The sequence below is a fragment of the Nerophis lumbriciformis genome, linkage group LG14 (genome assembly GCF_033978685.3).
Source record: "Nerophis lumbriciformis linkage group LG14, RoL_Nlum_v2.1, whole genome shotgun sequence".
Taxonomy (NCBI): Eukaryota; Metazoa; Chordata; class Actinopteri; order Syngnathiformes; family Syngnathidae; genus Nerophis; species Nerophis lumbriciformis.
In genome coordinates, this window is record NC_084561.2 from 25,088,578 (window position 1) to 25,102,074 (window position 13,497).

Consider the following 13,497-nt stretch of genomic DNA (forward strand, 5'->3'; position numbering starts at 1 on the left):
TGTGCTATGGCATCATCATTTGGACAAGTTCGCTCACTGCAGGTGCTGCAGTTGATGCATTGCCTTTCTGTTTAGTCTGAGCTATGAACCTACTGGAAATAAAGTTGCTATTCGGTCTTAGTGTTTCTACTCATACGAATTCTTCATTTATCACTCCAAGACACGTTTGTAAGTTGTACAGTATAACTAAATAAATGTTTACTTACTAAACCAACCCATGTGTGACGTCTGCAGGAGTGTTTTTATGCATATTTGAACATGCTATGGTAAAGTAATGAAGATAGCGTCATTAGCATTAGTTACTATGGGAAAACGTGTACAAGTGCCTTTGTTAGTATTATTAACTTACAATGGCATTCTTTTTGTATTGTCTCAGTTTCGTAAATAGAAACCAAAATGTCATCGTGGAGTTATTGTGTCTGTTAAGCTGATGTTAGAGCTAGCTTTCGCAGCTCATAGGTCCATAAACACTGTTTTGTTTGATCAGCCGTTTTACTGCCGTGTAACAGGCACTGTTTGGAAACAATTACGGTATGTAAATAAACACTAACAAAATGTTTCTGTGTAAATAACTCATTTCACTACGGCTTAGAGTTCGGCTAAAATATGGGAACATTTTGTTTTTCCTTTAAAACTGAATGGGTGCGGCTTGTATCCCAGTGAGCTCTACAGTCCAGAAAATAAGGTATAAGTCGTCGGTGACACTCCATTTATGTAGTTACTAGCTAATGCTAACAAGCCAACGCTAAAGCTCATGTGTTCGCGTTGTCTGCGGGAGACAAACACTGACATTTATTATTTATATATTGTTATTTGCAGTTGAAATGGACCAAAAGGAATCACCTGATCCTCATGAGTTTAATAATTTATTGAGAGGACGACTTTCTGATTGTTAGACATTGCAGTCAAAAGCCTGACTTTTTATGAACAATTCGGTAAACATTTTTAAAAAACTCATATCGTTTTGTATACGATTGATTTTGTATTTCATTTACTTACTTTTTAGTAAAATAACTCTTACCAAATATTGTCTGTTTATTTACATGGTATCAGTGTGGAAATATACTAAACCACTCCTCCATACGTCATCAGTCTGATTTGTATAAACTACCCTGAACTGTGAAAAGCGGTGGAAACACAAACCACACCCTTTTACAAGAACCTATAGCTCCAGGAACTAGAGGTTCAATGAACATAAAGTTCCTGAACTGTTGGTGGAAAAGTGCTTTACAGCACTCACCATAATGATCAGTATTGGTATCGGCCATTCTTATGGCCATTCTTATTGATGAAATATTATTTTATATCATTTTAGATGACAATGTGTTTTACGCACATATATTAAAACATGTTTTGTAATTAAATGCTATGAAATAAAAAGCATTCTTCTGAGCACAGCTTAAAAATCTCTTCTTCAGGCCACAAAGTAGTTACAATCAACAGTGCCTCTGCTGGTTGAAACCAAGTTTTGTACTTAATTTTGCCTCATTTGCTTCAAAACTTGATTAACAATAAATTACCCACAAGACAGAATCCTTAACTATCAATTAGTTGACTAATCAATTGTACCTATCCCCCCCCCCCCCGGCCGTGCTGATCTTACCATTCATGAGCGCATAAGTGAGGATCATGACAGAGTTGTTGAAGTATCGGTTCTCCTCTTTGACCACACTGAGCGTCGCTTTCTTTTCCTGCTCTGATGACTCTCGAGATGTGATGCCAGATGACAGGTAGATGACAACCATGTCTGTGGCTGACAGGGGGCGAGAACAAAAACGTCAGATAGAGCAGTAGACTTTACCCGGTGTTTGCAATGTAAACAATCACTAGATGAATTCCCTTACTGCTGCTTTGCCTGCTGAGGCTGCTGGTGTTTCGGAGAAGTTGGAAAGCCCTTTGGAAGCCTGATGCATGCTGCGTGGTGCTATCGGATACTTTGATGTTGGAGATGAAGGTGCTCATCTTCCTCTTTGTCTCGCTGGTGGCCGGAGAGAGCAAACTCTTGTAGCACTGGTCAAGGGAGCAGGAGCGAACCATCTCTGCTACTGACAGAATGGAAATCTGGACAGGAATGACAACGGTGTTGTGAGATGAACTTGAATGTTTTTGACCTTTTCAGGATGGTTCAATAAAAAGTACGTTTTCATACCTTGTCATGTTCATCTATTGCATTAAGGATAACCAGAGCCGAGTCCCTGGCAATTTGCAGTTGAGTTTCTGTTGCAGACGCTCCGTGATCCACCATCACAACAATATGTTTGGACTGGGGACGCACTGCAGACACGTACACAGGCCTGTAGGAGAAGACACGAATCCACACAGCCAGATCAGATCAATTACAGATGTTCTGTTCCCACTGTTGCAATGTTCAACTGTATAATTTTGTTTTACTTTTTAAAATGCATTTTGTGACCTTCTGTTAAAGTATAACCACAAATCCTGAAAATAAAAGAGGGGTTTTATTTGATGTAACATATACTCAAATAGCCATGGCATTATTAGCGTCACAGTATGCATGAACTGTTTTCATACCGGTACAAAGTCAGTATTTAGCAGAGGTGGAAGTACGTCAATGTATTGCAAGTCTCAAATTAATCTGAAGTCTTTAATCCCAAATCCACGTCAAGTCTCAAGACAAGACAGGTCAAGTAAAAATCACCTACTTGGTATTTTCGAGTCCTTCCAAGTCACCCTGTTAAGTTGTTACTGGTGTTAGAATAATACGCCACTTATCTAAACCATGATTCATTTACTACATTTAACAACTGTATCTACTGCATTAATATGTTATGGCATTTGTAATTATAATTCATCCAGAGTGATAAAGCTGTAAGTGACAATTCTTATCGCTCTTGCTCTAACCTGTTAGTTAAAGTGAAGGCATGGATGTGAGAGTCATTAGACACAAGACTTTCCTCACTGACCGTTTAACATAAATATTAGGTTGCGAAACAGGTAATTAAAATACTCACACAAGGACTATTTCTATACAGGGAAACAAAGAACAGCATATATGTCAACAATAAAAATACATAACTTTAGCAATTATTCACAAAAGGAAATGTTCTTGCAACACTACAGCCAAGCACCGACATACAAAACAAGTACGCGCTGACCTATTTGAAGTGTTTCAGTTTCCCCTCATCCTTTGGGTCGCAATATGTGCAGTATAACGTTTTGTTTAATGAACTGTTTATTGTTAGCTATTGTTTATAATTTCCCCCAAAATAAAGCAGTAGTTAGGGCCTGATTTACTAAGATCTGAAATACCACGCGCTAAACAGCTTGTGCAAATAAAAGTGTGTGTGCTATAAGTGGATGTGTTGCGTGTGATCTACTAACACTGCGTGTGCAATTGAAAAGTGGTGCAGACCGCCCTATTTAAATGAAGATTCTGTGTGCATACGGGGCTTTTACTTACTCAAATGTAAGAAAATGCACAATGAAAGACATCTTTTCATGTAGGAGATGTATAATATTAATATATTTACTAAAATATAGTGCTCTGAAAACGATGATGAGTGTCAATTCATCACATTGCGGTGAGCTGTTGGATATATTTGCATCTTCTCCCCTCAGTATTGTGGGTGTTTTGATTATCAGCATAATAATGAAGCCAAGACACAAAATGGATAGCACGCCTTATTTTGGTCACTTAACAGACACAATTCACTTTGCACACATTTAGTAGATCAGATTTGCGTGTGGTATCAGGTTTGCACGTGTTTTAGAACAGGCACACCTTTAGTAAATCAGGCCCTTAATGTGTTTTTACTTACCTTTATTTTGTGTGTTGTCAAATGCTCTAGTGCACACTGGCTATAGCAAAGGACTTTCTTACTAGAGTGAGTGCTATAAGCACATTAATGTTGCATGCGATATTTGACATTGATTCGTGGGCACAGGGTTGGGCGATTATGCTGCAATGCAAACTTGTCAAATGGGCAAGATAATCAGTATCATATCCAGTTTGCTTTGAAATACATTTTGTAAATTACAGCCGGAGACACATTTGCTGAACACTCTCACCTAATCTCTCAAGTATAATGATGTACATTTGTAATGCCTAAGTCCGATCTCTCTCTCTCTCTCTACTACTACTACTACTACTACTACTACTACTACTACTACTACTACTACTACTACTACTACTTGCTGTCCATATCCTACCAAGTCAGACCTACACTGTTCCAATATCCATTTCTCTGTTCTCAATTGTTGATGACTGATGATAACCACCAAACCTGACTCCTCCACACCTCTGGTATTTAGAATGTACCGTATTTTTCGGAGTATAAGTCGCTCCGGAGTATAAATCACACCGGCCGAAAATGCATAATAAAGAAGGAAAAAAACATATATAAGTCGCACTGGAGTATAAGTCGCATTTTTTGGGGAAATTTATTTGATAAAACCCAACACCAAGAATAGACATTTGAAAGGCAATTTAAAATAAATAAAGAATAGTGAACAACAGGCTGAATAAGTGTACGTCATATGACGCATAAATAACCAATTGAGAACGTGCCTGGTATGTTAACGTAACATATTATGGCAAGAGTCATTCAAATAACTATAACATATAGAACATGCTATACGTTTACCAAACAATCTGTCACTCCTAATCGCTAAATCCCATGAAATCTTATACGTCTAGTCTCTTACGTGAATGAGCTTAATAATATTATTTGATATTTACGGTAATGTGTTAATAATTTCACACATAAGTCGCTCCTGAGTATAAGTCGCACCCCCGGCCAAACTATGAAAAAAACTGTGACTTATAGTCCGAAAAATACGGTATATTTAATGAAATAGTCACAGTTTTATTCGTCTACCATGACAATACATTTGTGCAATATTTATAATATGGTTTCATTTTGTTTGTTGCTCTTTGTGCACATAGCAGCTGGGTGGGGGCCAAAGGATCTGAGAAACTGGAGGTGCTAAGCTTCAGCGTGTGTGGTCTTTGTGGACAAAAACACAGAAGGTGGACTCACAAAGCCTTATTCACACTCAAAGCAAGCCAAGGAACGCAATTTCACTCGTAGATGTGTACCAGTACACCAGTTCGAACACAAACAAAAAACAAAATGCACGATTAGAAATTGTAAACGCTGAGTTTTTCTTCCAAGTAAGTGTGAAAAACACATATGAGGGGATATGAGGGGAAATGAAAGAGACGTCTTTCAGTGGTACTCAAATAAAACCCACAACAGTGGAAGTGTGAAATTCCAGCGGGCCTTAGTGGTACTGTGCCACATTCCTGCCAAGGACGTGTGGTCAAGGAGCAAGCCGCCAACATGCTGTCTGAGCCCCCCCACGGCAACTGGCAGAGGTGAATGGGTGAGGATGACAAGAAGGAGGGCTGTTGGGTGATGGAAGAGGAGCACAGCGTGAGGAAGCTGTGTAGTGAGGATGGCAGAGGATTGGATGAGGAAGGGCAATTTGGATGGGAAGAACTGAAGGGTGATGAGATGTGGAAGGTGAAGAGTATTGAGAATAGCATAGAGTGAGATATTGTAGTTAGGATGGCAGATTACCAGGCAGTTCTTTCTCAAAATTCGGATTATGGACCAGATTCAGACCATGAGCCAATCTTATCAAGACCTGCTTCCATCTCTTATTCAAAGGCAATACTACGGATTTCAGGATCGATCCAATACCAAGTAGTAACAGGGGCAGTATTGGTCATACCAATACTGATACGAATACATCAAATTTTCTAGAACATCAAATGATTGAATTTTTGATCACAATTATATTCATAGAACAACACAGGATGGTGGTGTAACGATATCAATTCAATATTTAAATGAATTCCTACTATTTTGTTCTTATTTTAAAAGTGTCTTGACAACGGGGACATATTTGCTGAGTTTGTAAATAATAACAAAAACGACAAAATGTTCTGTCAAATTTGCGGGGCACAACTAGAATGTGTCATCAATATGCATTATTACAATATAACGATAGTATTAAAAGCACTATCGTCGGCCAAAGTGATATCATTTATATCGTATTGCGTCTACGGGTGAAACTACATTTTTTTTTATATCGTATAAAGAGTGTATTCTAGCAATTAGATTTACAAGGTGAAACTAACCTATGACATTGGCTCACAACATACAATTCAAGATATTTCAAGCCTTCTTTTGATATCATTTTAATGATTATGATTTACAGCTTATGAAAACCTCGAATTGAAAAGCTCATACAATTTGGGGTTTTCAAAAACTGAAAACCATGATCATCAGAATTATAACTAAATAAAGGCTTGGCATATATCACTTTGCATGTATTGAGTTTATCACATATTAGTTTCACATTTGAAGTTAATTTTCTGAAGTGAATGAAGTTCTGCACGATATTCAAATGTTTTTGTATATTGTATATATGTATACAGCAGCACGGTGGGACAGGGGTTAGTGCATGTGCCTCACAATACGAAGGTCCTGAGTTCAATCCTGGGCTTGGGATCTTTCTGTGTGGAGTTTGCATGTTATCCCCGTGATTGCGTGGTTTCCCTTCGGGTACTCCGGCTTCCTCCCAACTCCAAAAACATGCACCTGGGGATAGGTTGATTGGCAACACTAAAAATTGGCCCTAGTGTGTGAATGTGAGTGTGGCGACTTGTACAGGGTGTACCCCGCCTTCCGCCCGAATGCAGCTGAGATAGGCTCCAGCACCCCCCGCAACCCCGAAAGGGACAAGCGGTAGAAAATGGATGGATGGATGGGTATATACAGTATGTATATTGCGCAACCCTATCCTCCTCCCGCTACGCTGCATCAATTGCAGTGCCACTGAGTGAGACAGTGACGCTTCCATGTTTAACTCCACCGAGGCTGCAGTCCTTTACCCAGTGATAGGAGTTTTGACCATAGTTAATTTCAAACTGCCAAGACCGCCATTCAAAATTGAACTTGTTAAAATTTTGGGGCAGTTTTCGGGGTTTATGGCAGATGAGTGATGACAATACTTTGCGTGCGGCGTTAACACGGTCGAGCCGCCATTAACTGCCATCCAAACTGGCAATGTGTGAATGGCCTCTTTAGGTCAGTTAAATTCTTACTATTATTTGTGTTTCCTCTTTTAGGCTTGAATTCTTAGTTAAAAATAATGTTTTCCCATTTTACATAATTTTGATTCAATTAGCCAACAGGCTCTTATACTTGTCAACCCTTCGACTCCCTTATTTCAACGCCCAATTCACCTAAGTTTTGGAGTTTGGGTAATCAACGCTACCACAAATTGACCCAATTAAACTTTGAGACCCACTAGCCTAACAAGTGATACCACAGACAAAAGCTTTAATGGGGAAAACTGAAAAGAGTTTGAGTTGTACCTGCTGCGATGTTCGTAACTTCCTTTACACTGGAATTTGTGGGCCGGGAAGACTGTGAAGATGCCCTCCTCGGAGCTGAAGTACTGCCACTTGATGCCTGGGTTGGACTTGAGGTTGTCTGCCAACACTGCAGAAAGAATATAATGAGAATTTTGGGAGTGACAATTCCACATTGTAAAAGACACATTCATTGTTGTATGTTAATGACAACAGATGACATTTACTAGAACTTGGACATTATGTACAGGTGAAACTCAAAATTTTTAAATATTCTATAATGTTCATTCATGCCAGCAATTCAACTTCAAATGTGAAACTAATATGTAATGTAAAGTCATTCAATGCAAAGTAAGATATGTCAAGCTTTTATTTGTTCTATTCTTGATGATCATGGTTTACAGTTTTCCGAGGAAAAGGTAACGTTTGTCCCCTCCTTCAATGGGCTCACAACTCATAGGAAGGGGCATAGATCATAGGGCATAGACCTACTCAGTGGCCTAGTGGTTAGAGTGTCCGCCCTGAGATCGGTAGGTTGTGAGTTCAAACCCCGGCCGAGTCATACCAAAGACTATAAAAATGGGACCCATTACCTCCCTGCTTGGCACTCAGCATCAAGGGTTGGAATTGGGGGTTAAATCACCAAAATGATTCCCGAGCGCGGCCACCGCTGCTGCTCACTGCTCCCCTCACCTCCCAGGGGGTGAACAAGGGTGATGGGTCAAATGCAGAGAATAATTTCGCCACACCTAGTGTGTGTGTGTGACAATCATTGGTACTTTAACTTTAACTTTAACTTTAACTTTTAGAGGTCGGGTGCAGTGTGAGCTGGGCGGCAGCCAAAGGCAGGGCCCTTGGCAGTCCGATTCTCAGCTCCAGAAGCTAGCTCTTGGGACATGGACCGTGACCTCGCTGTGGGGGAAAGGCGCTTGAGCTTGTGCACGAGGTGGAGAAGTTCCGGCTCGATCTAGTCGGACTCACTTTGACACACAGCAAGGGCTCTGGAACCAGTCCTCTTGGGAGGGGCTGGACCCTATTTCACTCTGGCATTGCAAGAAGTGAGAAGCGACGGGCTGCGGTGGCAATCCTTGTTGCCCCTCGGCTTAGAGCCTGTATGTTGGCGTTTAACGCGATAGACTAGAGAGTAGCTTCCCTCCGCCTTCGGGTGGGGGGACGTGTCCTGACTGTTGTTTGTGCTTACACACCAAACAGCAGCTCAGAGTACTCTCCCTTTTTGGATTCCTTCGAGGGAGTACTGGAGAGTGCTCCCTCAGGTGATTCACTTGTTCTTCTGGGTGAATTCACATTGGCAACGACAGTGAAACCTGGAGAGGCGTGATTGGGAAGAACAACCGCCTGGATTTGAACCCGGGTGGTGCTTAGTTATTGGAATTTTGTGCTCATCACAGACTATCCATAACGAACACCATGTTCAAATATAAGTGTGTCCATATGTGCACTTGGCACCAGGACACCCAAGGCCTCAGTTTGATGATCGACTTTGTAGTTGTGTCATCAAACTTGCGGTTTCATGTTTTGAACACCCGGGTGAAGAGAGAGGCAGAAATTTCTACCGATCACCACCTGGTGGTGAGTTGACTCTGATGGTGGGGGAGGATGCCGGTCAGACCTAGCAGGCCCAAACACATTGTGAGAGTCTGCTGGGAATGTCTGGCAGAGTCTCCCAACAGAGAGTTTCAATTCCCACATCCGGAAGAACTTTGAACCTGTCAGGCGGTGGACATTGAGTCTGAGTGGGCCATGGAGCTGTGGCCGCCAGGTGGTTGGTGCCTGTGGCGGTAATCCCAGAACCCGCCACAGGATTCCGTCAAGTTGAAGAAGAAGTCCTATTGGGTCCTTTTGGCTCATGGGACTCCGGAGGCAGTGGACAGGTACCAACAGGCCAAGCGGCGCCCAGCTTTGGCGGTCGCAGAGGCAAAAACTTGGACATCGAAGAAGTTTGCAAAGCCGTGGAAAACGACTTCCGAACGGCTTTGAAGCGATTCTGAACCACAATCCGCCGCCTCAGGAGGGGGAAGCAGTGTACTGTCAACACTGTATAGGGTAGGGATGGTGTGCTGCTGACCTCGACTCAGGACGTTGTGGATCGGTGGAGGGAATACTTCGAAGACCTCCTCAATCCCACCTACACGTCTTCCTATAAGAAAGCAGTGCCTGGGGAATCTTTGGTGGGCTCTCCTATTACTGGGGCTGAGGTTGCCGAGGTAGATAAAAAACTCCTCGTTAGCAGGGCCACGGGGGTGCATGAGATCTGCCCGGAGTTCCTTAAGGCTCTGTATGCTGTCTTGGTTCACAAGACTCTGCAGCGTTGTGTGGACATTGGGGGTGGTGCCTCCAGATTGGCAGACCGAGGTGGTGGTTCCTCTCTTTAAGAATGGGAACCGAAGGGTGTGTTTTAACTATCGTAGGATCACACTCCCCAGCCTTCCCGGTAATGTGTAATGGAGAGGAGGCTACGCTGGTAGTCGAACCTTGGATTCAGGAGAACTAGTGTGCTTTTTCGTCATCGTTGTGTAACAGTGGACCAGCTCTATACTCTCGACAGAGTGTTTTGAGGGTGCATGGGCGTTTGCCCAACCAGTCGACATGCACTTTGTGGGCTTGGAGAAGGCTTTCGGCCGTGTCCCTCCGGAAGTCATGTGCTAAGAGAGTAAGGGGTATCGGACGGTCTGATTGTGGCAGTACCCTCCCTGTATGATCTGTGTCAGAGCTTGGTCTGCATTGCCAGCAGTAAGTCGGATCCATTTCCAGTAAGGGTTTGACTCCGCCAGGGCTGCCCTTTGTCACCAATTCTGTTCATAACTTTTATGGACAGAATTTATAAGTGCAGTCACGACGTTGAGGGGATCCGGTTTGGTGGCTGTAGGATTAGATCTCTGCTTTTTGCAGATGATGTGGTCCTGATGGCTTCATTTGACCAAGATCTTCAGCTCTCACTGGATTGGTTTGCAGCCAAGTGTGAAGCGACTGTGATGAGAATCAGCACCTCCAAGTAAGAGTCCATGGTTCTCGCCCGGAAAAGGGTGGAGTGCGAGATTTTTCCCCAAGTGGAGGAGTTCAAGTACCTCAGAGTCTTCTACACAAGTGAGGGAAGACTGGATCGTGCGATCAACAGGCGGATCGGTGCGATGTCTGCAGTGGTGCGGACCCTGCATCGGTCCGTCGTGGTGAAGAAGGAGCTGAGCCGGAAGGCCAAGTTTTCAATTTACCGGTTGATTTATGTTCCCATCCTCACCTATGGTCATGAGCTTTGGGTTATGACCGAAAGGACAAGCTCATGGGTAGAAGCGGCCGAAATTAATTTCCTCCGCCGGGTGGTGGGGCTCTCCCTTAGAGATAGGGTGAGAAGCTCTGTCATTTGGGAGGAGCTCAAAGTAAAGCCGCTGCTCCTCCATATCGAGAGAAGCCAGATTAGGTGTTTCAGGCATTTGGTCAGGATGCACCCCGGACGCCTCCCTGTAGGAGGTTACGGGGAAGACACAGGACACGTTGGGGAGAATATGTCTCCCGACTGGCTTGGGAACGTCCTGGGATCCCCCGGGAGGAGCTGGACGTAGTATTTGGGGGGAAGGAAGTCTGGATGGATGGTTTTGGAGCGCACCAACGAGACTTGTGTGTGCGTGTTGACATTTAAGCTTGCTGTAATGTTGTGTTGTTTGGATAAAAAAGATTGGGTTTTTTTTGTCATGTTGGTTAGATAGATATACAATACATTAAAGTGTCTTCAAAGCATGCAGTTGTTTTTGTTTTTACTAAAATGGGGACTTTTGTCGAGGTTACAACCAATTATTCATGTCTTATGGGGAACTCTGCTTCACTATATGAATAATTTTTGTTGGCGAACAATGTTGAAGAACCAATTAAGTTCGTAAATCGAGGTTCCCCTGTATTAGTTTCACTTTTTAAATCTGAAATAAACTAAACTCTATACAATATTATATTCTTATTAGCTTCATCTGTATATTAAGTGAAAATAATCTAATCAAATGTCTTACCAACATCAGGTCAAATGTAAAGTGACCAACCGCAGTGCAGTGAGTCGCTTTCAGTTGCCAAATCTGGATCACTGCTGTGGGTGCAGGCCAAGCTGAGACAACAGCGTTTACTCTGCACACCGACCCTAACTGTATTTGCTCAACACTAAATGGATTTTATTAGGTCACAGAGTCAACAGTATATCCTCACAGAGATCCCATCACAAAGTTAGCAACTTCCTTGCCGCTGGTTGCAACACAACACAACCTTTCACACAGAGAAAGGGGAGGAGTGGGGCGGCACAATTACAGTTTTAGGGTTTGCACCAGGAAAACAAGCTACAGCTAGGAGGTCAGAATAAGAGTAAGCATAGAAGACGTCATTAAAATGCTACAAAACAAGAAAGCAATTGTCAATATATGCTCCAATATATGCTCCGCCTCGGGAAAAGCCTTATCCCTGCAGCTATAGCCGCTCTAAACAGCAGGCCTGTCTGACAAGCCTGTAAACGTGTTGGTGCTGTCACTGTCATGTATGATGTATTTTTGCTATTTTTGTCCGTGATGTGTAATGTTTATTGTTTAAATGTACGGTCAACGGGGACCAATAAATCTAAATCTAAATCTACAAGAACTCAGGCAAAATATCCTGTTTAAACTAAAGGCTTCATTCAGATTGTTTCAAAGACTGATGACAAACCACATTTCCTCTAGTCAAAACAAATTTTTTTTTTTATTAAATAAAGAACTATATTAACAGCTTCCTCTGGGAGGCAATAATTCTGATTGAATAAAATACTTCTGCAAACAAAAATGTAGCATTGTACATTGCATGCAAATACATAATTATCTACAACATTGAGATTAATAAATGTGTATTTAATTGTCTTCTAAGTTGCTGATATTTATATATTGAATGTGGTCTTCTTAGGCAAGGGTAATGCCACCATTACGCCACCCTCATTAAGTGTTTTGTTTGGCATCATCCCTCATTGGTTACCTCTTATCCGCTGCAGCAGCTTATTTGGACTCGGCTGAGACAAATGGCAGAAAATGAAAACGTTGAGAGAACAAGGGTCAAGGAGAATCGAGCGTTTGGACCACGGAGGGAACAAGCATAGGGATAAATAAATTGAGTGCGGTGTGGGAGGCGTATAAAAAAAAAATACAACTCTGCTGATGGTGACGGGCTCTGAACGATTGGAAAATATGTTTAAAAATGTGACAAAAGTGGGTACGATAACCAAACTGAAGGCTTCAATGTGTTCCTAACCCTAACTCTACACTAACAATAGACCATTTGGTAGACTAGGGACACACATCTTAAATACCTTAAGTTGTAATATTTGTTGCACTTGTAGGAAAGTTAAAATTAAAAATGTTTAAACATCGATTGAAACGTCCAAGATTTCATGATGGACACAGTATTAAATGTACGTATATTATTATCTATAGGGAAGAAATATTTTGAAATATGACCAGATTGTTTTGGACATTTAAGGTTCACGTCCAATCAAATGTATTATTTCTTCTGGTGGCTAACAAACTAAAACATTTAAATGAATGAGTGTAGAATACTGGTTAATACTGACATTTTATTAAAAAATATTTTGAATCGAACAAGAAATCACTGTTCAATTCAGGCTTGGCTGATAACAAATTTTGCTGGATGATACATTTTCCCACAAATTATTTACGATAAATTATATTATTGTCAGCATGATTATAAAAAAATGGGACTCATTACCTCCCTGCTTGACGCTCAGCATCAAGGGTTGGAATTGGGGTTTAAATCACCAAAAATGATTCCCGGGCGCGGTCACCGCTGCTGCTCAATACTCCCCTCACCTCCCAGGGGGTGATCAAGGGTAATGGGTCAAATGCAGAGAATAATTTCGCCACACCTAGTGTGTGTGTGACAATCATTGGCACTTTAACTTTAATTGGTTTGAGACCAAATTAAACAGTAACATATTTATAATAATGATAATGCTTTCAAACACACATACCGTTATTCTTATTGGTATTTTTTACCATTGTAATTGGAAGGTCAAGAACTTTTATTTGTTCTAAATAAGAACAAGAAAAATAAAACGGGCGTTTAATCCCTGTTAAAAATTGCACTTAAATATTTAATATATCTTGAAGTGCAGCTTT

General features: G+C 41.6%; 1 protein-coding gene across 1 annotated transcript in view; it reads right to left on the reverse strand.

Moving 5' to 3' along the window:
* Positions 1-13,497, reverse strand: part of cachd1 (cache domain containing 1) — a 175,903-nt gene that overhangs the window by 48,096 nt on the left and 114,310 nt on the right. Inside the window, exons 5-8 of the mRNA XM_061975732.2 lie at positions 7,349-7,475; positions 2,150-2,294; positions 1,845-2,061; positions 1,604-1,753 (exon numbers count right to left, since the gene is read on the reverse strand). Of these exons, the coding sequence (XP_061831716.2) occupies positions 1,604-1,753; positions 1,845-2,061; positions 2,150-2,294; positions 7,349-7,475 (639 nt within the window). The remainder of the gene's footprint in view (positions 1-1,603; positions 1,754-1,844; positions 2,062-2,149; positions 2,295-7,348; positions 7,476-13,497) is intronic.